We start from the raw sequence: 26,333 nt of genomic DNA, 5'->3' as shown, positions 1-26,333 counted from the left end.
ATAGGCAGTGCAATTTTTGCTGAAGGAGATGCCTGGAGGATGTCTGGAAGCTTGTATTGAGTCTCTGGTAGCTCTGCTAAGGAAATGTCCAGGAATTCAGCTACCCTTGTGAATAGATCCTGGAAGGTTTTGAAATCATCCCCTGAAGTTGGGGGGGGGGAGGGGGAGGGGTTTGGCATTATTGTTTCGTCCAGCAATGAAGATGAAATGTGGGTAGGTGGGAGGGTATCACCCTCAGGTGTGTCCTCGGGCTCCTCTATCTCCTCCTCCTGCATCTCTGAGGGAGCTGGGGCAAGCGTTGAAGGGGATTGCGTTGTTCTAGACCTTGGTAGATTGGAGGGCCTGAGGCTCGGGCCCTATCCGGATCCCAGTATGCCAGTTGGGTGGAAAAGTCCTAGGAGGTGGTACCCATGCTTGAGCCTGCCAGCCTCACATATCAGCGGATGTGTGATGCTGAGAGGGCCCTGGCTTAGGGGAGGAGTGGTGATGGGTGTATATCCCTGCCTCAGAGGATACTTGTTTTGAGAAAGAAGGAGGATACGCCCATATTCATTTCCCTCTTCTTATTGTCTTTCGAAGCCGGAGACCCACCTGGGAGATGGGGAAGGGGGAGGAGGGGATTTGTGACAGGACAACTAACATATATTTTTTTTAAGGTTTTAAGTAAACTATAAAATAGAGGGTAAATAATGAAATGAAAAGGCTAATAAGGCTCAGTAGAAAACTACTGAGCTATCCAAGGTTAAGAGGCACTGCTGTCACTCCGACTCAAGCCAAAGGTAGGGAAGGAACTGGGGGACGGGTTGGCTGCGCACGCTAGGTAACTGCTCCAAGTGATGCGAGATGGCTGCCACACGTTTGTGACCAGCCAGGACACTGCTACTACAAATCTCAGATTACAAGCGCAGGGTGCTAAAACACCTAAAGTGGAGCACCTACAGGGACACTCCTCGAAGAATAAATAAAAAGTTACAACTGCACACAGAAAAACATGATTAATCAGCATCTGACCAACTCAACAATCTGGTCCTCCGCACTCCAAAACCACCTATTGTCATTAGAATTAATGTGCATGTGGTTATTTAAAAACAGAACAGTTATAAGGATCACTAAATCAAGCAAAAGAATTCAAGATTAGATTAGTGTGAAATGCAAAGAAATCTCAAGGAAATAAGTAGAAAAGCTACAGTTAGTTTATAATTTTAAGAGCTGAAGCAAGGGACAAAGCACAGGTGTTGCATTCAGTCTCTGGTGGTGAGGTGCTGAGTGTCTTCTTATTTTGGCAACAAGTCTGAAAGAGCAGCTTGCCTGCTATCTCCAAGGAAAATAAGATGCTGCAATGACTAAGGCTGTTATGAGAGGGATGAAGAGATATCAATGAGAGCTGAGTGAATCCTGCAGACCAATTTAAAGAATCACTTGAAAAATGAACCCACCTGGGTGAATGCCTGCTAAGAGGAATACATCTTTCAGAAAGATATTTTTTAATTAATATAACTGACTACTTGAAGAAAAGCATTAAAAGAAAAGATAATGTGCACCGGGCAACAAATGGTGCAATAAAATGGAATCATCGTGAACTAACTTATGATGGAACAAGCATACTGAAAGAATATTTTCCCTTTACTTACACCGTAGATTTGAGTCTTCCAATCGACAAACACCAATTTGTAATTCTCAGGACTAACTCTGAAGCATGGAGCAGAAATCTCTTGTTCAATTACTTTCATGTGGTTAGCAGAAGTGATGTCTAATCAATAGAGCTCTACTTAATACCTGAATTATAATGAACGCAAGCATACTGTCATATCTGCACAGTACATCGTTTCCAACTCTTCAGTGCATTGCAATGTAGAAGGAGAGAGCAATTAAGAAGAAAGACGAAAAAAGCCTTAGTGGCCCTTCTGAACTTGCAGCCATAGCTGTTATCTCAGAATACAAGAAAGCATACTGCTGTACCTTAGTACTTGAACAAAACATCAATCTTATTTCTTTCATCTGTCTACCATCCTTTCACTGTGCATATGGAAATGACAGGTGAGCCCTTGTGAAGTATCAAATACCAACATTTCATAAGGAATGCTAAATATTTTTAAATTAATGTTTCTATTTACTGTTTGCTCAGACAACAAGGATGGCCATATTGTATTTAGGTTATCAGACTGATTATGATTTTTACTTTTGGCCAACATATTTTAAAATTATTTTTAATCTAGAATTTTGATGTAATTAAATGTATGCGATTAGGGTTTTGTTTCGTTTTTAGTTTGTTTGTAAACCTAGCCTGGAAATTATCTGAATAATCGGGGTCCAGTTTAGTTGTTCTATTCCCCTCCCCCATCTTTCTTTGATTAAAGATTTCTCTGTGTGAGAGATGAAAAAGAAAGTTGCATTATGCTACCTCTGGGGAAATAACCCAATTCTCCTCAGTGCCTTGATGAATTTGGCTAAACAGATTTTTTGGCAGATTATGTATTTCCTGCCCAATTTGTCAGATACCTAAAAAAGTGATGTGATGAAAAGAAAGCATCTGACAACAATTTTGGGAACTCATGATAACTGGAGAGGATAATATGAAAAGATCAAGAGCGATTGTCCAATCTATTTCCAAGTTTGTGGTGTTTTAGAGGCAGATATGTGCATAATTATATGACACTATGAAATTTACCATTTCCTTTAATCCTCATCATTACCACCACAAGCAACGTTCAGAGAGCAAGGTTTAGCAAAGCAAATCTGACTACTCTCCTTTCTCCCAAAGAAGCTGCTATCTAAATGATCTGATGTATAATTTGACAGAAAATTAAATATTCTAATAAAAATCCTGAGCTTTGTAAGAGGTCACACTTTGCCTTATTATTATGGTTGCTTATTTTAGTGTCTCCGTTTTATTTACTCTTCCATTCAGAAAAGCATTTAAGTATCTTAGATACAAAAATGATTTCTTACTGCAATTGCCTAACAGGATTATTTTAACTTCTGTGTTTATTTCCATGAAGAGAATAAGACATTTTCTACAATATTCTAATTTGCAGAATTTGTTACAACTGCAAATTATACTTTCAAAAATAATGCCATCAATTCCCATTAGCAATACTGTATGTTACTTATTTAAATAAAAATATTTATTACTCATTTTGCAGTTTAGGTTGGGCTAAACAAAAATGATACCTGGTGAGATAGGTGGGGCTCTGATTATTTTTCATACGTAAATTTGTGAAGATGTAGAGTGTAAAACAAATTTACTCCTTATGTTTTAGACCACGTCATAAAAGGGACTGGATGATTTCAATCATAATTTTTAAATAAAGTTATGTTTTTTATATTACTTGGAAGACAAAATGCTTCAAAGATAGAGTAGGATGATAAATATTTGAAATAAATATAGACCATATTTGTAGAAAAAAATACAATAAAGGGTTTAGCAGGTAAGAGAATAATAATTTAGAAATGGAAAAGACCTCTTAGATGATCTAGTCTACTAACCTCCATTCAAGGACTATGCATGATTGCTTTCTACAGTTTAATTTCCAGAGCTTTATGCAGCTTTCTAAGGGTAGATTTACCTATATTTGGATGGGGGTAGAGAAGGCAGAAAAGTGGGGGGAGGAGGGAATAAGACTAAGGGAGAGACAGATGGACAGAATGTTGCCTGAATACATTTTCTAATAATTTTCTATTTTTCCAGTACATACATACATACATACATACACACACACAATACCATGATCATTTTCTATTTTATTCTATCCAGGTACAGTATTTTAAGGCAATTGCCTGATTTCCAACTCCGGCCCCGATTGTTGCTTTGGTAAACTTAATTACAAGGATTTATAGTCCTTTGATTATATTTCTGGTGTGTTTGAAAAATAGGTAAAGCCCTCATTATTTGACTAATCAAAACAGTATTTAATAGATTATCTGATTAAACATATGATTGCAAATATTTGTAATTATAAGATACTTAATTTTTGAGACAAAAAGAATGTTAGGTCAGAGTGATATCATTTGTCTATTGAGGATAGCATAAAAAAGTGTGATGTACATTAAAGTAGTGGATCAAAATTGCAAAGAGGGGAAAGAATAGCAAAACTGCAATTAAGTATTTTGAATGTATTTATTCCTCATTTACAGAATAGTTTTAATTATGTAAATGTAGTATTCTTTATATACTTCATCATGAGAATGATGATCAGAGTCACTGTTTATACAACAAAACCACAGGGATTTTATCTGATGATCTAATTTTTTTTTTTTTTTGTATATTTTTCAGTTAAAATGTTTCAATTACCATGCATTGTTAAACAAAATATTAGTCTCCTAAATAAAAACTAAGATCCCCAAGGGGACAAGTAAAATCCCCAAAGGGGACAACAATACTACACAAAATTCATTTGGATAAATTCAACTTTTTCTTCATTTCTCTAAGTAATGGGAATTAAAACAAACAAAAACACAGAGAAAAGAAGGAACATAAAAACAAGTTTTCTTTTTAAAAGAAAAACAAATCTGACTAAATGAACAATGTCCCTCTTAACTTGTCAAGGCAAGTATTAATCAAAACAGGTCAAATACTGATATATAAGAATTTACAAGTTATTTTCAGAAGTTCACTGTTTACAACTAACAACAAAAAGCAGGTGCTGAAAGCCATTTGCCACTTGGTGATGAAAAGGAGACGTACTGTAACAACACACAATACAGTAGTTAACTTAAATGATCACATTAAAATGCTTATAAAGGACAAGAGGTTAGATGGATGGTCAAGGCATCACAAAGAACAACAGACCAGGCTATTCAACACAGGTGCTAAAATATTTTCTCTTCCAGCCCTTTCCAGAGTAAATAAAGAGAAAACATCTCTACCCCATCCACACTGTATTGATGTTCAATGATATTGGCATATCACTGTACACTGTTTAAAGAATTAATTAACAGGAAACCCTGGCAGCATTAATCAAATTACTAAAGTCACTGTCCCCTCAATTTAGAATAATATAAGCATCAACATTTAGCAGAGACCACACTATATTTATCAGAACTATGGTAATCTATCCAGTATGTAGCTCAAAGACTACAGAAATATTAATGAAATCATAAATAGCTAACATGGAAAACAACATATCATCTGTGTAATACAGATATATTATGTAATATAGAAAGACATGAGATTGCTGGGCTGTGCTGAAAAAATTGAACAAAAATCCTTTAATTCTATATTAATCATTTATAAGAACATACGGAAAAATGAAAACACATCCCGTTTAGTATTTTAAATAAAAACAATCAAAGGTAATCCTTTAAAATTAGGGTTCAGATTAGTCTCCGCAAAGGATGCAGTTCAATTGAAACATCTGGTAGTGTTATGTTGCGAGACAGATCTTTTTTAACTTTGGAAATGAGATTAGTAGATTCGTTATGTGTAAGTGTCCAAGTAATTTCTAATTATTTTATCTGGGTCACAGATAATCCGCTTTTACTGGCCTCCCACTATGACATCAGAGGATCACTGCTGAAGCGATTATCCTGTTACCTTCCACCAACCACGGGAAGATGGGATTTTCCTTGTGTGTGTGTTTGTTTATATATCTCAAAATGAATGAAAGAGAGAAGTAGCCGATCACTTCAAGCAGACGGCTGCCAACAAAATAAAGATCACCACAAAGCCTGATAAGAAGAAACCCCACACATCCAAAAAGTAACAGCCTTAACAAAAATTAGCAGATCGAACACCTTATAGTTCTGAAGCAATTTAAAAACAATGAAAAAGAGAGGTTCATGATACATTAAAAATAATCATCTAAATCATGATTTAAAATAGCATACCATATTTGGTATTTGTATTTATTTTCTTATTTTATTTTTAGAAGTCTTACATAAAAGGTGCAAAGTCACAAGTAAAGATGGATGTGTAATGAGAAGTGATGGTAGTGCAAAAACTGGAATTCAAAATAAGTGCAGTTTAAAAAATACACATAGAATGCAATGCAGCTTTTTTAAAGTACTTCTTAATTTTTTACTTTGTACAGTACTGTATCTGCTTCCTCGCTTCAGGTTCAATAATAATGAGTCCTATAGTAATGTACATGAAGTAAATAAAAAGCTCTGACATTCATACTACATTTTCTCTTTCAATTATATTTATTTACTTCTTGTCACTCCCCTTGTACCACCTTAAAACTAGGTCTTTTCTGGTATTCACTCACACACACAAGTCTCATTGCTCTTACTTTCAGCTCCACACTACAAGTGTCAGCTCTGAGCTATGTTTCTTTTTCTTTTTGTTTGTATGGCTGGTGATAGGAAAATGTTGAGACAGCTGGCTGGGGTTTAGCAACTCTTCATTTTATCATTGCACAGTTATCCAAGGAAATGTACACTACCGAAAATGCTCCCTTTGGGGTCTCCATTGCCCTCAGTGAGTATGTCTACACAGGGATAAAAAACCAGCAGCTGGCATGGGTCAGCTGACTCAGGCTCTCAGGGCTGAAAAACTGCGGTGCAGATGTTTGGGCTCAGGTTGGAGTCTAAATTCTGAGACCCTCTACCTTTGCAGCCCAAGCCCAAACATCTACACAGACTTTTTTTAGCCCAGCAGCCCAAGCCCTGTAATCCTGAGTCAGTTGACTATGACCTTGCCGTGGGCTTTTATCCCCAGGTAGATGTACCCAGTGTCCCCCCCCCCCCGCCCCCAGAATACTATGCCATTTTTAGTGTCCAGCTCTCAAACTCCTCTCACCTTCTACCAAGGTGTAAAGTTAAGAAACTAAAAGAATGCACAGCATGGTCTTTTAAGAAATCTGCTCATACTACAAACAATTAAACTGAAGAGACAGATATTATTAAAGCAGTTTACAGACTTGAAGTGTACAGGCATACCAGCTGTTTCTTTAAATATGGTCTAAAAGATTCTAGCAATATGAGCAGATGGACTCAGGGCTTGTCTACAAAGAAAAATTGTACCACTTTAACTATACCACTATAGTTAAAAGCAGTACAACCCCCGAGTGTGGGTGCATTTACAGTGTATAAAAGTGCTTATACCAATGTAGCTTATTCCTGTAAGGGAAGGGGAATAAATCACACCAAAAAAAAAAAAAGAGGATTGGGGGGAGGGATAGCTCAGTGGTTTGAGCATTGGCCTGCTAAACTCAGGGTTATGAGTTCAATCCTTGAAGGGGCCATTTAGGGATCTGGGGCAAAAATCTATCTGGGGATTGGTCCTGCTCTGAGCAGGGGGTTGGACTAGATGACCTCCTGAGGTCCCTTCCAACCCTGATATTCTATAATTTCTATAATTGATACTGATATTTACACATCCACACTAGGAGTTGTATCGATGTAACTATTTTGGTCAAAAATCCACCCCCTAACCAAAACAGTTCAGTCAGTACAAAAATTGTTTGTAGGCCTAAGACTTGAGAGTGGAACAAGAATGAAAATGTACATTTTGAGATGAGGGGGGGAGAAGGTGATTGGAAAGATAAGCTAAGTAGATATGCTTGTTGTTTGCTCTAAGAAACTATTAAATATCAGAGTTTTGAGTGTTGAATGAAAAAAAAACTACTTTGGAAACCAGATAACTAAGAGTACAGCAAGTATGAAAAAGAAAAATTACAATGTTTTTCAGCGTGCCAGACCTTAGGCAGAGCTAAACGGGATGGTTATTTTTGGGAGCCAATAGAAATTATACACGAAATATGTAACTTGAAGCTTTAAAATAGGTTTTCTATACTTATATATAATCTATACTAACACAGGCTAAGTCAGAAGCAATAGTTGTGTAATTTAACACTTACATAGCACTTTCCAAGCATTACACAATGATTAGAGCCCTACCAAATTCACAGGCCATTTCACAGGCACAGAATTTTAAAAATAGTAAATTTCATAGTTTCAGCTATTTAAATCTGAAATTTCATGGTGTTGTAACTGTAGAGGTCCTGATCCAAAAAGGAGCTGGGGGGGGGGGGTGTCACAAGGTTATTGTAGCAGGGGATTGCGGTACTGCTACCCTTACTTCTGTGCTGCTGCTGGCAATGGTGCTGCCTTCAGAGCAGGGCAGCTGGAGAGCGGTGGCTGCTGGCCGGGAGCCCAGCTCTGAAGGCAGAGCCACCAGCAGCAACAACACAGAATTAAGGATGACATGGTATGGTATTGCCACCCTTACTTCTGCGCTTCTGCTGGTGGGTGCCCGGCCAACCGCTGCTGCTCTCTGGCCACCTGCCGCCACTCTCTGGCCACCCAGCTCTGAAGGGAGCACAGAAGTAAGGGTAGCAATACCATGCCCCTGCCCCTACAATAACCTTTTGACCTCCCTGCAACTACCTTTTGGGTCAGAACCTGCAACTTGAGAAATGCTGGTCTCCCCCATGAAATCTGTATAGTATAGGGTAAAAGCACACAAAAGACCAGATTTCACGGTCCGTGAATTTCATGGCCGGGAATTTGGTAGGGCCCTAACAATGATTATCTAATCAAGCCTTGACTCCCCTATGAGCTGGGTAAGCAGCTATTATGCCAAAGAAACTGAGACAAAGTTTAGAGAACTGGAGCCTGATTCTCAGAGGTGCTAGGTACCCACAACTCCCAAGAACTTCAGTGGGAACTGCAGGTGCTCACCCCTCTGAATATCAGGATCTGGCTTTCTCAAGTTGGGCATCAAAAACGGAGAAAGAAAATCAGTGAACACTTTTGAAATGTGTGCCTAAGTGACTTGTTCAAGACCTGGGATTACAACTCAGAAGCTCCTACATACCACTCGCATGCTATAAAAAAGGGACATTATAGCACACTGGCAATCTAGACAAATTTCAAGAAATGTTGAAAGTATATAAAAAAACAAGAAAGAAAATCCCATGACATAAGTGGAAGCAATACATGGGAGCTATTAAAAATTTTAGATGGGAGTAGTAGGAATACAGAATGATATGCCTCATGCTGGGATTCTGGGATGCATTAACATTAGCATTAACAATGTTGTGAGCAAGACACGAGAAGTCATTCTTCCACTCTACTCTGCGCTGGTTAGGCCTCAGCTAGAGTATTGTGTCCAGTTCTGGGCACCGCATTTCAAGAAAGATGTGGAGAAATTGGAGAGAGTCCAGAGAAGAGCAACAAAAATGATTAAAGCTCTAGAGAACATGACCTATAAAGGAAGGCTGAAAGAATTGGGTTTGTTTAGTTTGGAAAAAAGAAGACTGAGAGGGGACATGATAGCAGTTTTCAGGTATCTAAAAGGGTGTCATAAGGAGGTAGGAGAAAACGTGTTCATCTTAGCCTCTAAGGATAGAACAAGAAGCAATGGGCTTAAACTGCAGCAAGGGAGGTTTAAGGTTGGACATTAGGAAAAAGTTCCTAACTGTCAGGATGGTTAAACATTGGAATAAACTGCCTACGGAGGTTGTGGAATCTCCATCTCTGGAGATATTTAAGAGTAGGTTAGATAAATGTCTATCAGGGATGGTCTAGACAGTATTTGATCCTGCTATTAGGGCAGGGGACTGGACTCGATGGCCTCTTGAGGTCCCTTCCAGTCCTAGAGTCTATGAATCTATACCTAAGCTAACCAAAAAGCCAGCAGGATCATGGAAATCTCCAGGAAGGGCAAGAAAGCTCAGACAAAATTCCTTTAACTGTAAACATCTCAGGTACTTCAATTATGCATTGAAGAGGGAGCATGGTCAGAGTTGTGCTCAGGCAATCTTGGACTAACACTGTTCTAACTTGCATTAGGAGCAGAAAAATCAGCTCCTGGCTAACTCCAGGATTTTGAGAAGGGATAACAGGGAGGAGGCAGAAAGCCACCTCTTTCTTTCCCCATCCATCTCCCTCCTTCAGGTACTCAGTAATGACACTCAGGTGCACCTGAAGATCAAATACAATACATTGTAATGGCTTGTAAGTTTCTCTTATGACTAGAACTAGTCATTTTTTAAAATTTTTGCACAAATCCATCTAATTTTGCAAAACCAATTTTCTTAATTGTGAAATATTTACTGCTTTTTCAACAAGTTCTAGTTAAGATAACATTAGGCTCAATCCATAATGAAGAGCAGTATAATGAGGTGCCACCTCATTCATCTGCCCATGGTATTCATTCAGAGTTTCTCTTCTCAGTGTATTGACAAAAATACATTTTTAGTTGTTTTTACTCCTGTTAGCCTTGTAGAACTGGCATAGCTTAGAGAGCTCTGAATTATATTCCATTTGTGCCTCATTAAACAGGACTGTTTATTAAGTTCCAATCAGTTACACCTAGGCAAACCCATTAAAGAGAATGCAATTGCACCGAATCATTGTAAGCATAATCTATAAAGACAATGAAGTTGCAGGGGTTTAGTTTGAGGGCCTGATTCTTTATTTCTGGCGATGATCAACAAGAAGGTAAGAATCTCGCTACACTATAGAGCCCATGATAAATTTGCAGGGTTGGAAGTAAAAATTAATTTATAATCTGATCATATTCAATATAAAAATCAATGAAAGCAACTGAGAACCTCCTGATGCTTTTTCAAAAATCTGTATATTGAATCTTATTTAGATGAAGTTAAAATTAATCATTTCAGCACACTTACATTATCCTTCTCAACAACCAACATGGACTATTGGCTTTGGTTTCTATAAAGTTATATAATGAAGATTGAGCTTTTTTTAGCAGATTGTATTATGCAGAGGTGGTAGTTTGTTTGGATTATGGAGCAGGTCAGAATTATTTAAGTTTGTTACTCAGTTTTCTTTGTAAACCTGATTTCAGCATCCCTTTCAAAAAAGGGAAAGAAGAGTGACACTTTAGTTTGCTAAACTCATCTAGTCACAATTTGCACAGAGGATCCAGCACAGAGCATTGGAAAAAGAGCAGGAATGCTGCCTGTTCTGCTGCACCACTCTCCAAAGGCCTCTGGCTCTAGCCAATCCCACTTACACCCACTCCTGTGCATCTCTGTAAATCACAAGAGAGCTCTCCAAGGGGCAGATGCTAATATAGCATAAATACCTTAAACTGTGACTTCCTGTACGTTCAGATGTTCGGGTTTCTTTTAAATTTAGCCTCAGCTCTGAATTTCCGGGCTTAATGATTGCCTCTTGCTAACTACAACTCTTATCAGGATTTTTACCCTTAATTTATTAAAATAGCTTTTTAAAAATAAGTTTGTGTTTTACTGATTCCATATCAAATTTGCTCAGTTTACAAGTATTTATTATTCTACAACAGTGCCCAACAGCATGCTAGGCACTCCACAGTACAGATTAGAACACACCAACTCTTTACTCGAAAGACCTTCCAATCTGATTTCAGTCAGTGGAATAAAGGGGGCAAACTAAACAACAATGTGGACTTGGGTGTGAAAGAACAAGATACAGTAAAAAGATTACCTGGTTACTCAGTGAAGTCAAATGCAGTATGGTGAAATAGGGTTTTTTAATTTATATATATTTGTTGACATACTAATTTCCCAAAAGAAATAAGAGGGATTTGAAAGAGAAGTAAAAATATGTTTTTCTGAGTACAACCTCTGCAAACTTATTCTGGGATCTAAATGTCTGGCTACATTTTTTCCATCTTGCACATCATTACCAGTATCAAATTCTGCAAGCCAAATGATGCACTCAAGTACACAAGCACAAATTTACTAACACTTTCTCTTTATCTGAGCACTGGAACACTTCAAAAAGTTATAAATACTCAAGATTAAAAGATTTCCTCTTCAACTATTCATTTCTAATATAAAGAGAACCATGTCATAGCAACCAAAGCTTGGTTTCTTATTATAAGCAGATATTATGTGTTCATGTTCATTCTAGTTGGAAAGTTTCCTTCCAGAGGTTTTTTACTGGTTTTCCAGATCTTTAAATATCAAACTAATTTATCTTGAAATTGTTGTAATTCTACAAACTTAACAATAGAAAACTTCAAAATATATGCTTTTATTAAACATTTAATAAAAGTCTCTTCTACCCAGCATGTATAATTAACTCATGGCCTCACTGCCACAAAGTGTAACTGAGGCCAAAAAGATTGTAAAATTTAAAAAAGGGTAACACATTTGCATACCTTTTATTGCATTATAGATCCAGAGTTACACTAAATAGGAAAAAAAATAATGATATAAACCCTTATCAGGACAAAAGCCATTCACTAACTGATGCACATTAGGAAAATATTTCCCCTATGGGTTGGTTATTCCATAACTGTTCCGCTATGGGAAACACAAGGGTTTCTTACACCTTCCCCTCCTACAGAGTACTGCCAGACAAAGATGGATTACTAATACAGCAGTTCCTCTGTTCATATATTTTTATTTATTTTATATATGGTCCATACTGCCTGACAGTATGCAAATATATAGTTGAGTTACAATACACCGATAAACTATCTGAAAAATCAAACAATGAAATACTTACAGTGAAAATACCCATTAGCTGAGTGTAAAAGAGTCCACTTATTCCACCTAACATTATTATGCCCATGAAGGTCGATATCCTTAGCAAGGCAAGTTCATGTCTAAATACAAAGAGATCCTATGAACAAAGGGAAAAAGAAAAGGCTGTTTAGTTTTCAAAAATTACATGAAGAAAATGATCCCTGAACAAAGCAATAACATTAGATAAGAACTGATTCATAACATTTATGACTAAAGCAATGCATTTATATGAGCTAGGTCAGGGGTCCCCAATGTGGTGCCCGGGGGTGCCATGGCACTCTTCGGGGCGTCTAAGTGCGCCCGCGTGCTGGCCAGCAGACAAGCATCTGCCGAAATGTTGATGACCAGCAGCGTCATCCAGAGTCAATGCCGCTGAAATGCCACCGATTTTCGGCGGTGACGCCTCTGGATGACACTGCTTGTCAGCAGCATTTCGGCGGCGACGTCTATTGACGTTGCTACTTGTCAGCAGCATTTCGGCGGATGCTCGTCTGCCACCACGGTTCTCCAAGGCTCGTCGTCTGGCACCCGCCAGACGAAAAAGGTTGGGGACCACTGTGCTAGGTGGTATTTTTTCAATGCATAAATACTAAAAACTCAAAGCCTATAAAATATATGTTTTCTATTTATACATTCAGACATACAAAAAGGTGTGCTAGATTGCCAAAGAACTCAATCCACTATTTAAGGTTCAGTAGTATAGCAAACCCTGCCAGTTTATTCCTGGCTTTTCCTCAGCAAAGCATGCCACGTGCTATTCTGTACATACTTGTCTTCACAAGGAAACAAAAGGAACTTTCTCTGCTATAAGACTTCCAGATCGTGGCTCTAGCCATAGACTATTACATTATTTTAATAACACTTCTTTTAAAAAAAATAACACTTAGAACTTGACTCAAAGATGGCACTGTAATAAAATAAAAATATATAGTTAGGGCTGTGAAGCGATTAAAAAATTAATCACGATTAATCGCGCTGTTAAACAAAACAGAATACCATTTACTTCAGGGTGGATAAAAATCAATTATTTTTTAAATTTTTTAAAATTTGGATTTTTTTAATTTAAATCAAATTTTGTTGATAAAATGCTTTTTAAGGAAAAAACTATCTAAAGATAGTTTTAATTAAGATACATTATAGCTCAAAGATCTCTCATCGTGGAATAGGGATTATAAATTCTAATTCTATAGTATGAGACAATATATTCATGTAATGTTTAAGAAAAATTTTGTAAATGAGTTTCAATAGTTCATGGATTAGGGACCCAATTTTATGGGGTTCCAGGGGCTTCTGTACAGATTATTTAGGTTAACCTTTCTATCTATCCAATGGGACTCAGTGGTCAGTCTAGAACAGTGGTTCCCAAACTTTAACAGCCCGCGAACCCCTTTCACTAAATTGTGAAATCTCGTGAACCCCCTCCTAAAAATGAATATTTTCAGGGATTTAAGTTTAAATTTCCTCAGTGATGGATGCCCCAACTGCCGGACCCCGGAATCTATGAACCTCTGAAAAATATTTTTAATTGAAACTTTTTTTGACAAACAGAAAAACCAGAAACCAAAAATGTTTCTGTAAAATGTTTTTTTGGCTTTTGTTTTTTAAAAAATGGTTTCTAATAAAAATAAATTCATTTTTGGTTTTCAAAAATCAGAAAATGTTCCATGAAAACAGTTTTTGAAAATGGACCATTTTTCCGTTTCAGTTTTTTGTAAATTTTTCTTGGGGAATTTTGAAAAATGTGAAAAAAATTCAAAACTTTCTGTGAAAGTTTCCAGTGAGGTTGTGGCTGGTGGTAACAAGAAGGGCCGTGGTTCTGGCAAATTCCTGGGGCTCGGGCTGCCGGCTCCCCCGCTGACGGTGGCAGGGCTCGGGCTGCCAGCCCCAACTGCCTGGCCCTGCTCTCCCTGGGGCGCGGGCTGCCAGCCCCAACTGCCTGGCCCTGCTCTCCCTGAGGCTCGGGCTGGGGTTCAGGCCGCCGGCTCCCCCGCTGACAGTGGCAGGGCTCGGGCTACCAGCCCCAACTGCCCGGCCCCACTCTCCCTGGGGCTCAGGCTGCCAGCCCCGCTCGGAACGCTGGGGTTCGGACTGCCGGCTCCCCTGCTGATGGGGGCAGGGCTTGGGTTGCTGGCCCCAACTGCCCAGCCCCGCTCTCCCTGGGGCTCGGGGTGTCTGCCCTGCAACTGGGTCCCACCTGCTGTCTCCAATACCCAGGGTCCTCTGTCCGCCATTAGTGAAATTTTTCTGGCGAACCCCCTGTAACATTCTGCGAACCCCAGTTTGGGAACCACTGGTCTAGAAGATACCATCAGAGATGCTTAGTTTTGCAGTTCTCAAACTGTGGATTTGTGTCTCCAGAGATAGCATGTTTGTTAACAGCAAAAATGTTTTTAAATAAATAAAATATAGAGGTGAGAAATAACAGACCTCATATTGTCCCTCTGCAAATTTATGTACACAGAGTCAATCCCTTACCTCTCTCTCTCTCTCTCTCTAAGAGTGCAAAGTTTCAAAAAGTTTAATGAACAGAAGATTGTTGGTGGTGGAACAGATCCGGACAAGGAGAAGAAGTCTAGAGATAAATGTGAGAAGGGAGGGACAGTAGAAATAAAAGTGAAACTGTTTGAGCAGCATATTCTAGAAGTCTTGAGATCTTTCCGAGTGGGGCCTTCATTGATTTGAGATCTACCATACCATTCTCTCACTAGAAGGGAAAACCTATAATGGCAGCAGGCTGTAAAAGAGATCCAGTTGGGAATATTTTAATGAAGTTCCTCTACCTATGGGTAAGACAGACATGTGTGCAAAATGCAAACAGTGTAACGAAGAAATGCAAGGCCTGGTCGCCCGAACAAAACAACATCATGAGAAGTGTTCCTTCTCAGGAGGAAGCTGCATTGAAGATGATGAAAGGAACAGGTCTGAAGATGCAGGACCTTCAGGTTGTTAAACTTTTTTATTTCATACTTCTTTCTTAAGGACTCCCTGTCTTCCTTCTGGACTATTCTTGAATTCTCATGTTTGAACACAAAAAGGAGTTATTACTCTATGGTACTATCATTTTAGATGCAGTTGTGATTAAAAATAAATAGCTGAAATAGGCAGACCTTCCTTTTACAATTTCACCTTTAAAGTACTACTGAGTGTCCGTGAATGCAACGAGTAATACTAAATGAGCAGTATGGTAATAATAATTAAATAACTGCATTGACTTATTTTGCTTAGAAGAATCTGTACTCAACATACAGAATTCTGAAGACTATCCACCTTCAAGATCAGCATCATTTTCTATAGTTTCAGAGTTATCTGCCAATGATAGTGTTTCAGTCACATCATGCATGTCACATAGCTACATTATATCACCTGTGGCAAAAAGAAAAAAAAATCTCCATCATCCAGAAACAACCATAGATAAGTCTGTGATAAGAACTAGCAGATTACAAAAAGAGATAATTGATGAAAAAATTGCCCGGCTTGTTTATGCAACAAACTCTCCTTTCCGTATGATTGAGAACCCACACTTCATTAACATGGTTCAGTCATTAAGACCAGGATATAGTCCACCCAACAGAGCAGATGTCGCAGGCAAATTGCTGGATAAAATGTATGGAAGAGAAATTGAGCAGTGTGCAAAAGGTCTAGAGGGTGAAACTGTTAACCCGAGTCTTGATAGATGGAGCAATGTCCACAACGATCCTGTTGTATGTGCTTGTGTGACAATAGAAGAAGGGAATGTCTTCCTTACAGAAACAATTGATACATCAGGAAATGCACACACAGCAGAATACTTACAAGTAGCAGCAGTAAAAGCTATAACAAACTGTGAAAAAAAATCCAAATGTCTAGTATGCAGCTTGGTCACAGACAATGCTGCAAATGTATCCAAGAGGAGAAGAAATTATTTAGAAGAGAGTCCCAAGCTAATAACATGCGGTTGCAGTGCTCATTTGATGCACCTCCTAGTCAAAGACTTCAGTGTTCCAGAAATAAAGGCTAACGTGGCTGAAATTGGAAAATACTTCCGTAACAACCACTTTGCAGCAGCTTCTCTGAAAAAAGTGGGAGGAACCAAGCTAACTCTCCCACAAGACATGTGATGGAACTCAGTAGTGGACTGTTTTGAACACTATATCAAGAATTGGCCTAATCTCATGACAGTTTGTGAACAAAATCGTAAAAAAAAAATAGATGGCACTGTCACAGCCAAAGTTCTCAAAATTGAGCTTAAGAGAAATGTTGAACACATGCTAAGTACCCTGAAGCCTATTTCTGTAGCCTTGAACAAAATGCAGGGAAATAACTGTTTTATTGATGATGCTGTTGAAATGTGGAAGGAATTGAGTGAGATCTTAAAAAGAGGAATATGCAATGACAGAGTTAAATTACAAGCATTACAATGGGACAAGCACTATCTGCAGTTCATTTTCTTGCAAATATTCTAAATACTCAGTACCAGGGTCAAACTTTAACTGCCAAAGAAGAGGAGTTGGCTATGACATGGACATCCAGCAATCATCCCTCCATAAAGCCAACTATAATCAACTTCAAAACTAAGGGTGAACCATTCAAGAAATATATGTTTGCTTATGATGTTTTAAAGAAAGTTACACCAGTGAACTGGAGGAAGTCACTTAAGCACTTGGATTCAGAGACTGTTGAAGTGATAATCTCACTTCACCGGCAGAAGCAGCTACTGCCGGTGTAGAAAGAATATTTTCTTCCTTTGGACTAATTCATTCCAAATTGAGAAATCGTTTGGGACCTGAAAAAGCAGGAAAGCTTGTTTTTCTTTGCCAGATTATGAACAAATAGGAAAATGAAGGTGAAGACGACTGAGTTAGCTGCAGAAGCCAATATTTTAAGTTTCTCATGTTGATTTAATTTTTGTTTTTTTAACAAAATATTTCATTTATCTATTTTAGTTAAAAACAATTTTAACAAAAACAAACCTGATTTTAAAAAACTTGACTGTTTAATTAAATTCAAAAATTCATTTGTTTGTTTTGTTAAAATATTATATGTTTGCTGTTGAAGAAAAAAAATCCAGAATACATAACGTTGTTGTTTTAGTTAAATAAAACAATTTATGTGTGTGTCAGGTGATGCTCTCTTCCTAGTACAGCATGGCAAGAAAATCCTGCAAATATTAATGATTAAGCTGTTGAATTGGAGATAGTTCACCTACCAATGACTTCATAAATATTTGCTTCAATTACCTTTGGTAAATGAAATAACCAAACAATCATTCATTTTCTGATATAGCTGTAAAACTAATCTGAAAAGTTTTCGGAATAAATCACTTAATAAATGTATAGTGTGTACCTTCTAAAAATGAAGCCTACATCTATCTCTGAGTTGTGAAGAATATGTATTAAGGAATAACAACCAACAATAACGCACTTTTATGTAGAAATCCATGATTAAATTGAGTCTTCCTGACTAGTGATTTAAATCAAATTCACCCTGATTTATTTAAATATTTTTGGATGTTTTCTATATTTTCAAATATATTGATTTCAATTACAACACAGAATATAAAGTGTACAGTGCTCACTTTATATTTATTTTTATTTCAAATATTTGCACTGTAAAAAACAAAAGAAATAGTATTTTTAAATTCACCTAATACAAGTACTGTAGTGCAATCTCTTTATCATGAAAGTTGAACTTACAAATGTAGAATTATGTACAAAAAGATAACTGCATTCAAAAATAAAACAATGTAAAACTTTAGAGCCTACAAGTCCCGTCAGTCCTACTTCAGCCAATCGCTCAGACAAAACAAGTTTGGTTACAATTTGCAGGAGATAATGCTGCCCACATCTTGTTTACAATGTCACCTGAAAGTGAGAACAGGTGTTGGCATGGCACTGTTGTAGCCAGCATTGCAAGATATTTACGTGCCAGATGCGCTAAAGATTCATATGTCCCTTCATGCTTCAATCACCATTCCAGAGGACATGCATGCATGCTGATGACGGGTTCTGCTCGATAATGATCCAAAGCAGAGCGGACTGACGCATGTTCATTTTCATCATCTGAGTCAGATGTCACCAGTAGAAGGTTGATTTTCTTTTTTGGTGGTTCAGGTTCTGTAGTTTCCACATTGGAGTGTTGTTCTTTTAAGACTTCTGAAAGCATGCGCCACACCTCATCCCTCTCAGATTTTGGAAGGCATTTCAGATTCTTAAATCTTGGGTCAAGTGCTGTAGCTATCTTTAGAAATTTCACATTGGTATCTTCTTAGGCATTTTGTCAAATTTGCAGTGAAAGTGTTCTTAAATGAAGAACCTGCTGGGTCATCATCCGAGCCTGCTATAACATGAAATATATGGCAAAATGCGGGTAAAACAGAGCAGCGGATATACAATTATTCCCCAAGGAGTTCAGTCACAAATTTAATTAATTAATAATTTTTTAACAAGCTTCATTTGCATGGAAGCATGTCCTCTAGAATGTTGGCCGAAGCATGAAGGATCATACGAATGTTTAGCATATACTGCACCTAAATACCTTGCAACACCGGCTATAAAAATGCCACGTGAACGCCTGTTCTCACTTTCTCACATTATAAATGAGAAGCAGACAGCAGTATCTCCAGTAAATGTAAACAAACCTGTTTGTCTTAGCGATTGGCTGAACAAGAAGTAGGACCGAGTGGACTTATAGTCTCTAAAGTTTTACACTGTTTTGTTTTTGAGTGCAGTTATGTAACAAAAAAAAAAAATCTACATTTGTAAGTTACACTTTCACAATACAGAGATTGTACTACAGTACTTGTATAAGGTGAACTGAAAAATACTATTTCTCTTGTTTTTTACAGTGCAAATATTTGAAATAAAAATAAATAGAAAGTGAGCACTGTACACTTTGTATTCTGTGTTGTAATTGAAATCAATATATTTGAAAATATAGAAAAACATCCAAAAATATTGAATACATTTCAATTGGTATTCTATTGTTTAACAGTGCGATTAATTGCAATTAATTTTTTAATCATGATTAATTTTTTTGAATTAATCGCGTGAGTTAACTGCGATTAATCGACAGCTCTATATACAGTACTTGTTTTATGTTAATGAAATACTGCCTACCATCCACTGTAGCCTAATCTTAGACTATATGAATCGGTAAATTAATCCAACAGTTTTCTACTCAGGAAAGACGGATCACAACATGAAACTACCACCAACATATACAGTAATTAGAATATTTTAAATTGTCATGATGAAACAAAAAATGAACGCTGATGTCACAGTATCTACTGCTGTTGAACTTTAACCATTTACTTCAAAACTTTTATGTTGTGGCTTGCCCAAAAGTTTAACTTTTTCTAAGGGCTGCACTAAGGTAAATAGGGTGAATAAATTAAAAATAATAAAAAAAAAAAATTTAAAGCAATTTTAAAAAATTTAAATTGGATTTTTGATATAAATACTTTAAAAAAGCTATAATCTTTAAAAATAATGTAAATTAAATAAAAAATATTCAAGAAATATATGTTTTCTACTAAAAGTTCTAAAGCAAGTTCAACCACTAAACTGGCTATCAAGTATCAGAGGGGTAGTTAGTCTGGATCTGTAAAAAGCGACAGAGTCCTGGGGCACCTTATAGACTAACATGTATTGGAACATAAGCTTTCGTGGGTGAATACCCACTTCTTCAGACTCCTGTGCGCATGCGTCTGACGAAGTGGGTATTAACCCACGAAAGCTTATGCTCAAATACGTCTGTTAGTCTGGTGCCACAGGACTCTTTAAACTGGCTATGTGCCTGGAACCAAAGTTTATTGAAGCGTTAAACCAGCTTTTTACAGCAGTAGCTGCAGGTAGAGAGAGAACATTTTCTTTCAGTTTATTCAACTAGTTCAGTTCAATGACTAAAGCCTGGTCTACACTAAAAAGTTAGGTTGACCCAGCTGCATAGCTCAACGGTGTGAAAAATCCACCCACCTACCCCCAAGTGGTATAGTTAAACCTACTAACTCCAGTGTAGACAGTGCTACATCGATGGAAGAATTCTTCCATCAACCTAGCTACTCCATCACAGGGAGGTGGATTACCTATGCTGATGGGAGAACTCCTCTGTATCAACATAGGCAGTGTCTACACAGATGCACTACAGCAGTGAAGCTGTGCCTCTATAAATGTAGACAAGCACTAATTCATTCAAAGCTGAGAAACTGTCTGGGAGTTCAAAAAGCAGAAAGGCTTGTTTTCCTCTTCCAATCTATGAATAAAATCAAAAGTATGAGTTCTATTAATTCTACAATCTTGAAGGACATGGTGACCAGAAATAATGATAAACTCACTTTTTACCTTACGTATCTAGCACATTTAAGGTTGTTTTGTTTAACTAACGATTTTAAAATGCTGTTTTTGTACATTTTTCACTGAATTCCAATTTCCATCCAAATGCACCTTGACACAAATGAATAGTAAAAAATTAATCTAGTAAATTAGAAATGTGTCATTCACTATTTTCTAATAAAAATGTAAATGTAAATATTAGCAAAACTGAATAAAAGTATAAGCTATATAATTGCTTAAATAAATCCATATAGATACAGTATATCCTCCTGTTTAGAAAAAAATAGCACCAAATTTAGTATAAAGTTCATCTTTAATTGCAAACTACATGTTTTAATGGTTATACCACCACTGAGAATCAATCTTTCTTTAGGAAAATAACTAAAAAGTACAAATACAAAAACTTAATTATTTAAATCAAGATTTCCTGATTGCTAATTTAAATCATGATTAAAATTGATTTAAATCAAGCTAAACATAATGTCAAGTTTATTTCTTAATGCTGACACTTAAGACAGACTTGTTCTTCTAGGGTTTATAACTCAAGAATTCAAGTACTGTTTGTGAGAGTAAGAACTAGAAAGAACTTTTTATTATTTGTGTTACATTAGTACCCAACAGTGGTGACAAGAGCACAAACTAAACGGTGGGACTGAGGCTGGAAGTTACATGCCCCCAAAAAATATTTCTGATCCCACATACACAAAATCATTTCTCATCCCAAATAAGATTAACCAACTAAATGAACTGGAAATTCCCTCCCCCAAGATCACCTCTCTGCTGTAACTCCAACCATAGCTCCACTACTACTGAAAATAAACAGGCAACTTCTTTCACTCTGTTTCTTACCCTCCTATCTCTTTGGTTTAGTGACAAGCCCCCCACTTCACATACTGCTCATCACAAAAGCACCATATGTCCCCCACTCTCCCTTTTACACCCCACCGCCCACCCCCTTACCAGGTCAGAGGCTTCTTACTCCCTCCTTTCTTGTAATTCACAAGCCTCTACCCACTGCCTCCAAATCACAGGCTGCCAATTCCTCAATCACTCTGCCTCAGGGTATGTCTACACAGCAAAGAAAAACCCGCAGCTGGCTCATGCCAGGCAGCTCAGGCTTCTGAGGCTTGGGCTGTAGGTTCAGTGGCGTATCATATGTCTTGCTGTGTAGACTTCCAGACTCGGGTTAGAACCCAAGGTCTGGGACTCTCCCACTCCTCCAGGGTCCCTGTGTAGACGTACCCTTAGGCCAGGGCCGGTGGAAGGATGTTTCGCGCCCTAGGCGAAACTTCCACCTTGCGCGCCCCCCCGTCCCTGAGCCCCCGCCGAGGCGAACCCCCCCCCGCGGCAGCTCCCCACCCGCCACCCTGAGGCACTCCCCCCGCCCCAGCTCACCCCTGCCCAGCCTCCTCCCCGAGCACACCGTGGCTGCTTCACTTCTCCCACCTCCCAGGCTTGCGGCGCCTAAGCTGATTGGCACCGCAAGCCTGGGAGGTGGGAGAAGTGAAGCAGCCACAGCGCGCTCAGGGAGGAGGCGGGGCAGGGGTGAGCTGAGGCGGGGAGTTCTCCTGCGTGCCGCCCCTCCCACCCCCTTGCTACAGGCAGCCCTCCCCGCGCTCCACTGCCCCCAACTCCCTCCGTCTAAATGCCAGCGGCGACCGGGGCGGCCGAAGATCCGGCTGCCGCAGTCGCTGCCAAAGAAAATGGCACCCCCCAAATCCTAGCGCCTAGGTTGCCTAAATGGTTGCACCGGCCCTGCCTTAGGCCTTGTAATCAGTAGGAAAAACGCATGTTCTTGTGACATGGTTAGCTAACGTGATTAAAATCCTAGTGAAGACAAGACAGTCTGCAGTTTACATATGGTAGTGCCTCGAATGGCTGAAGTGTTAAAACTACAAAATGCCTGGTTCTTAACTCATGTTAATCACCCTGTGTTAGCTAAAATATGGCAAGAACACACTTTTTTCTCTATTGAAGACAAGACTTATGATACGCCACTGAAAAGGCTAGAATCTTCCCAGTTTTCCTCCCCTTGCTACTCTTTCTACTGAAGAGACAGAAGGAAAAAACGGTTATTCACCTTTGTAACTGTTGTTCTTCGAGATGTGTTGCTCATATCCATTCCAATTAGGTGTGCGCGCGCCGTGTGCACGATCGTCGGAGAAATTTTCTACTCTAGCAACACCCGGTGGGTCGGCTGTGGAGCCCCCTGGAGTGGCGCCTTCATGTCGCTGGATATATACCCCAGCCTGACCCAGCGCCCCCTCAGTTCCTTCTTGCCAGCTACTCCGACAGAGGGGAAGGGGGGCGGGTTTGGAATGGATATAAGCAACACATCCCGAAGAACAACAGTTACAAAGGTGAGTAACCGTTTTTTCTTCCTCGAGTGCTTGCTCATATCGATTCCAATTAGCTGACTACCAAGCCTTACCTAGGCGGTGGGGTCGGAGAGAGACATCGCTGTGTGTAAAACCGCTGATCCGAATGCAGCGTCGTCTCTGGACTGCTGTACTAGCGCATAGTGAGCGGCGAAGGTGTGTACCGATGACCAAACCGCCGCTCTAAAAATATCCTGGATCAGGACATGAGCCAGGAAGGCAGTCGAAGAGACTTGGGCCCTCGTGGAGTGGGCGGTGAGGCGCGGCGTCGGGACACCGACCAGGTCGTAGCAGGCACGAATGCAGGACGTAATCCAAGAGGAGAGACGTTGTGAGGAGATGGGTAAGCCTTTCATCCAGTCGGCCACTGCAACGAAGAGTTGTGTCGACTTCCTGAACGGCTTTGTACGCTCAATATAGAAAGCCAGGGCTCTGCGTACGTCCAAGGAGTGCATACGCTGGTCTTGACGGGTAGCGTGTGGCTTAGGATGGAAGACCGGGAGAAATATATCCTGGTTCACATGAAAAGGTGAAACTACCTTGGGAAGAAAGGCAGGGTGGGGGCGAAGCTGCACCTTGTCTTTATGGAAAACTGTATATGAAGGCTCAGACGTAAGGGCCCTGATTTCAGAAACACGCCGTGCTGAAGTGATGGCTACAAGGAAGACTGTCTTCCAAGATAGGTACATGAGTGAGCAGGTAGCCAATGGCTCGAACAGGGGCCCTGTGAGCTTGGAGAACCAGGTTAAGATCCCACGCCAGAACGGGTTGGCGTTGCTGTGGGTACAGTCGCTCTAAGCCCTTAAGGAATCTGACGACCATTGGGTTAGAGAAGACCGAGGAACAGGGCCGGCTTTAGGCCGATTCAGCTGAATTGGGCCCCACGCCTAAGAGGGCCCCGCAGCTGTCCACTCCGCCCCCAGCTCACTTCCCCCTACTCTCCTCCCCTGAATGCTCCGCCACCTGTTCCTCCCCGTCCCCTGCTTCCGGCGAATCAGATGTTCACGGGAAGTCTGAAAAGAAGCAGGGGCAGGCGGCGGCAGCAACAGGTAAGCTGGGGGGGAGGCGCAAGGAGGGCTCCTGGGAGGCGCGGCGCGGCCCAGTCCGGCCCTGGCCGAGCGGCCCCAGCCTCGGCCCCAGCGGCTCTGGCTCCAGCCCGGCATGGGCCCCAGGACACCGGCCCCGGCCGAGCGCGCCAGCCCGGCCCCGGCGCCGGCCGAACACCCCCGGCCCCGGCGGCTCCAGCCCCGGCCAAGTGGCTCTGGCTCTGGCCCTGCTCGGGCTCCGGGGCGCCAGCCCAGCCCCGGCCGAGCGGCTCTGGCTCTGGCTCCAGCCCGGCTCGGACCCCGGGGCGCCAGCCCGGCCCCGGCCGAGCGGCTCTGGCTCCGGCCTGGCTCGGGCCCCGGGGCAGCGGCCCCAGTTCCGGCCGAGCACCCCCAGCACAGCCCCACGGCCCGAACACCTCAGGCCCCGACCCCGGCAGCTCTGGCTCAGGCCCCGGGGCACCGGCCCCGGCCCCAGCCGAGCGGAGCCAGCTGAGCACCCCCGGCCCGGCTCGGGCCCCACGACTCCGGTCCCGGCCGAGCGGCCCCGGCCCCTGGCGGCTCTGGCTCGGGCGGCTCCGGCCCGGCCCTGGCGCCGGCCGAGCACCCCCGACCCCGGCCAAGCGGCTCTGGCTCAGGCCCCGGGGCACCGGCCCTGGCCCCAGCTGAGCGGTGCTGGCCGAGCACCCCGACCCGGCTCTGGCCCCCCGGCTCCGGCCCCGGACGAGCACCCCCGGCCCGGCTCGGGCCCTGGGGCGCTCTGGCTCAGGCCCCGGCTCGGCCCTGGGCCGAGCGACTCCAGCCCGGCCCCGGCGGCTCCGGCCCGGCCCCAAACCCCGCGACCCCAGCCCGAGCGGGGCCCGATTCCTGGGGGTGGGCCCCGCTCTTGCTAAGGCCGGCCCTGCCGAGGAAGCGGGTCCTCCTGGGTGGAACGCCGATATAGTGGCCAGGTGAACCCTGATTGAAGATATCGCCAAGCCCTGCTGTTTCAGGGATAGGAGATATTCGAGCACAAGGGGGATAGATGCCTGCAAGGGCGGCGTGGCTCGCTGCTCGCACCAACAGGAGAAACGCTTCCATTTGGCTAAGTAGGTGGTCAGTGTAGAGGGCTTTCTACTTCCCAGTAGAATCTGTTGCACGGGATGCGAGCATTGCAACTCTGTCCGATTCAGCCATGGAGCATCCACGCCGTGAGGTGGAGCGACTGCAGGTCGGGGTGACAGAGTCAGCCGTGGTCCTGAGAGATCAGATCTGGGCACAGGGGAAGCGTGATCGGTGTTTGAACCGATAGCTCCAGAAGCATGGTGTACCAGTGCTGTCTTGGCCAAGCTGGAGCGACTAGAATCACACGTGCCCAGTCTCTGAGTAGCTTGAGCAGTACCCTGTGGACCAGTGGGAATGGAGGAAAAGCGTAGAACAGCTGGTCCTTCCACGTTAGAAGGAAAGCGTCCGACAGGGAGCCCGGAGATCACCCTTGTAGGGAGCAGAACGCGTGGCACTTCCTGTTGGCTCGAGATGCGAACAGGTCGACCTGGGGAAATCCCCACCTCTGGAAGACGGAATAGATGATGTCTGGACGAATCGACCACTCGTGCGTCTGGAAGGACCTGCTGAGACAGTCCGCTAGCGTGTTCTGGACTCCAGGGAGGAACGATGCCGTGAGATGTATCGAGTGGACAATGCAGAGCTCCCACAGGCGGATAGCCTCTAGGCATAGGAGAGACGATCGGGCTCCTCCTTGCTTGTTGATGTAGAACATGGCCGTGGTGTTGTCGGTGAGGACAGACACGCAACGGCCATGTAGGAGACCGAGAGAGCTTTTGGGATGCGGTCCACAGGCCCTGGGTATGGTGCTCCCCGAGGTGAGCGCCCCAACCTAGAGATGAAGCGTCGGTGACCAGGTGCAGGGAGGGTTGTGGGGCGTGAAACGGCACTCCTGCGCAAACCGCCTTGTGATCCAACCACCAGGTGAGAGAGGTCAAGACCGAGTTTGGAACTGTGACCACCATGTTCAGGTTGTCCCGGTAAGGACGGTACACCGATGATACCCAGGCCTGAAGTGGGCGAAGCTGAAGTCTGGCATGCCTGGTTACGTAAGTACAAGAGGCCATGTGACCCAACAGGCTGAGGCACGTCCTTATTGTGGTAATCAGGAAGGCCTGGAGCCCTCGAATGATG

The 26,333-nt window shown here is 41.5% G+C and overlaps 1 protein-coding gene and 1 long non-coding RNA gene across 12 annotated transcripts in view; one reads left to right on the top strand and one right to left on the bottom strand.

Annotated features, from left to right (window-relative positions):
• Positions 1–6,118, top strand: part of LOC122173734 (uncharacterized) — a 29,654-nt gene extending 23,536 nt beyond the window's left edge. The window contains exon 2 of the long non-coding RNA XR_006174463.2: positions 5,466–6,118. This is a non-coding gene — a long non-coding RNA (uncharacterized LOC122173734). The remainder of the gene's footprint in view (positions 1–5,465) is intronic.
• The window catches only part of ZDHHC21 (zinc finger DHHC-type palmitoyltransferase 21), a 75,290-nt gene that overhangs the window by 21,386 nt on the left and 27,571 nt on the right, over positions 1–26,333 (bottom strand). For 10 of the 11 annotated variants that reach the window (XM_065549546.1, XM_065549545.1, XM_005295171.5 and 7 more), the window contains one exon: positions 12,406–12,522. In XM_065549546.1, the coding sequence (XP_065405618.1) occupies positions 12,406–12,522 (117 nt within the window). Of the gene's footprint in view, positions 1–12,055; positions 12,086–12,405; positions 12,523–26,333 lie in introns of all 11 variants that reach the window. The other variant, XM_065549547.1, reaches the window with a different exon arrangement.

This window comes from Chrysemys picta, chromosome 6, assembly GCF_011386835.1.
Source record: "Chrysemys picta bellii isolate R12L10 chromosome 6, ASM1138683v2, whole genome shotgun sequence".
NCBI classification, from domain to species: domain Eukaryota; kingdom Metazoa; phylum Chordata; order Testudines; family Emydidae; genus Chrysemys; species Chrysemys picta.
The sequence above is the reverse complement of the archived record's forward strand: the minus strand, read 5'-3'. Positions and strand labels throughout refer to the sequence as shown.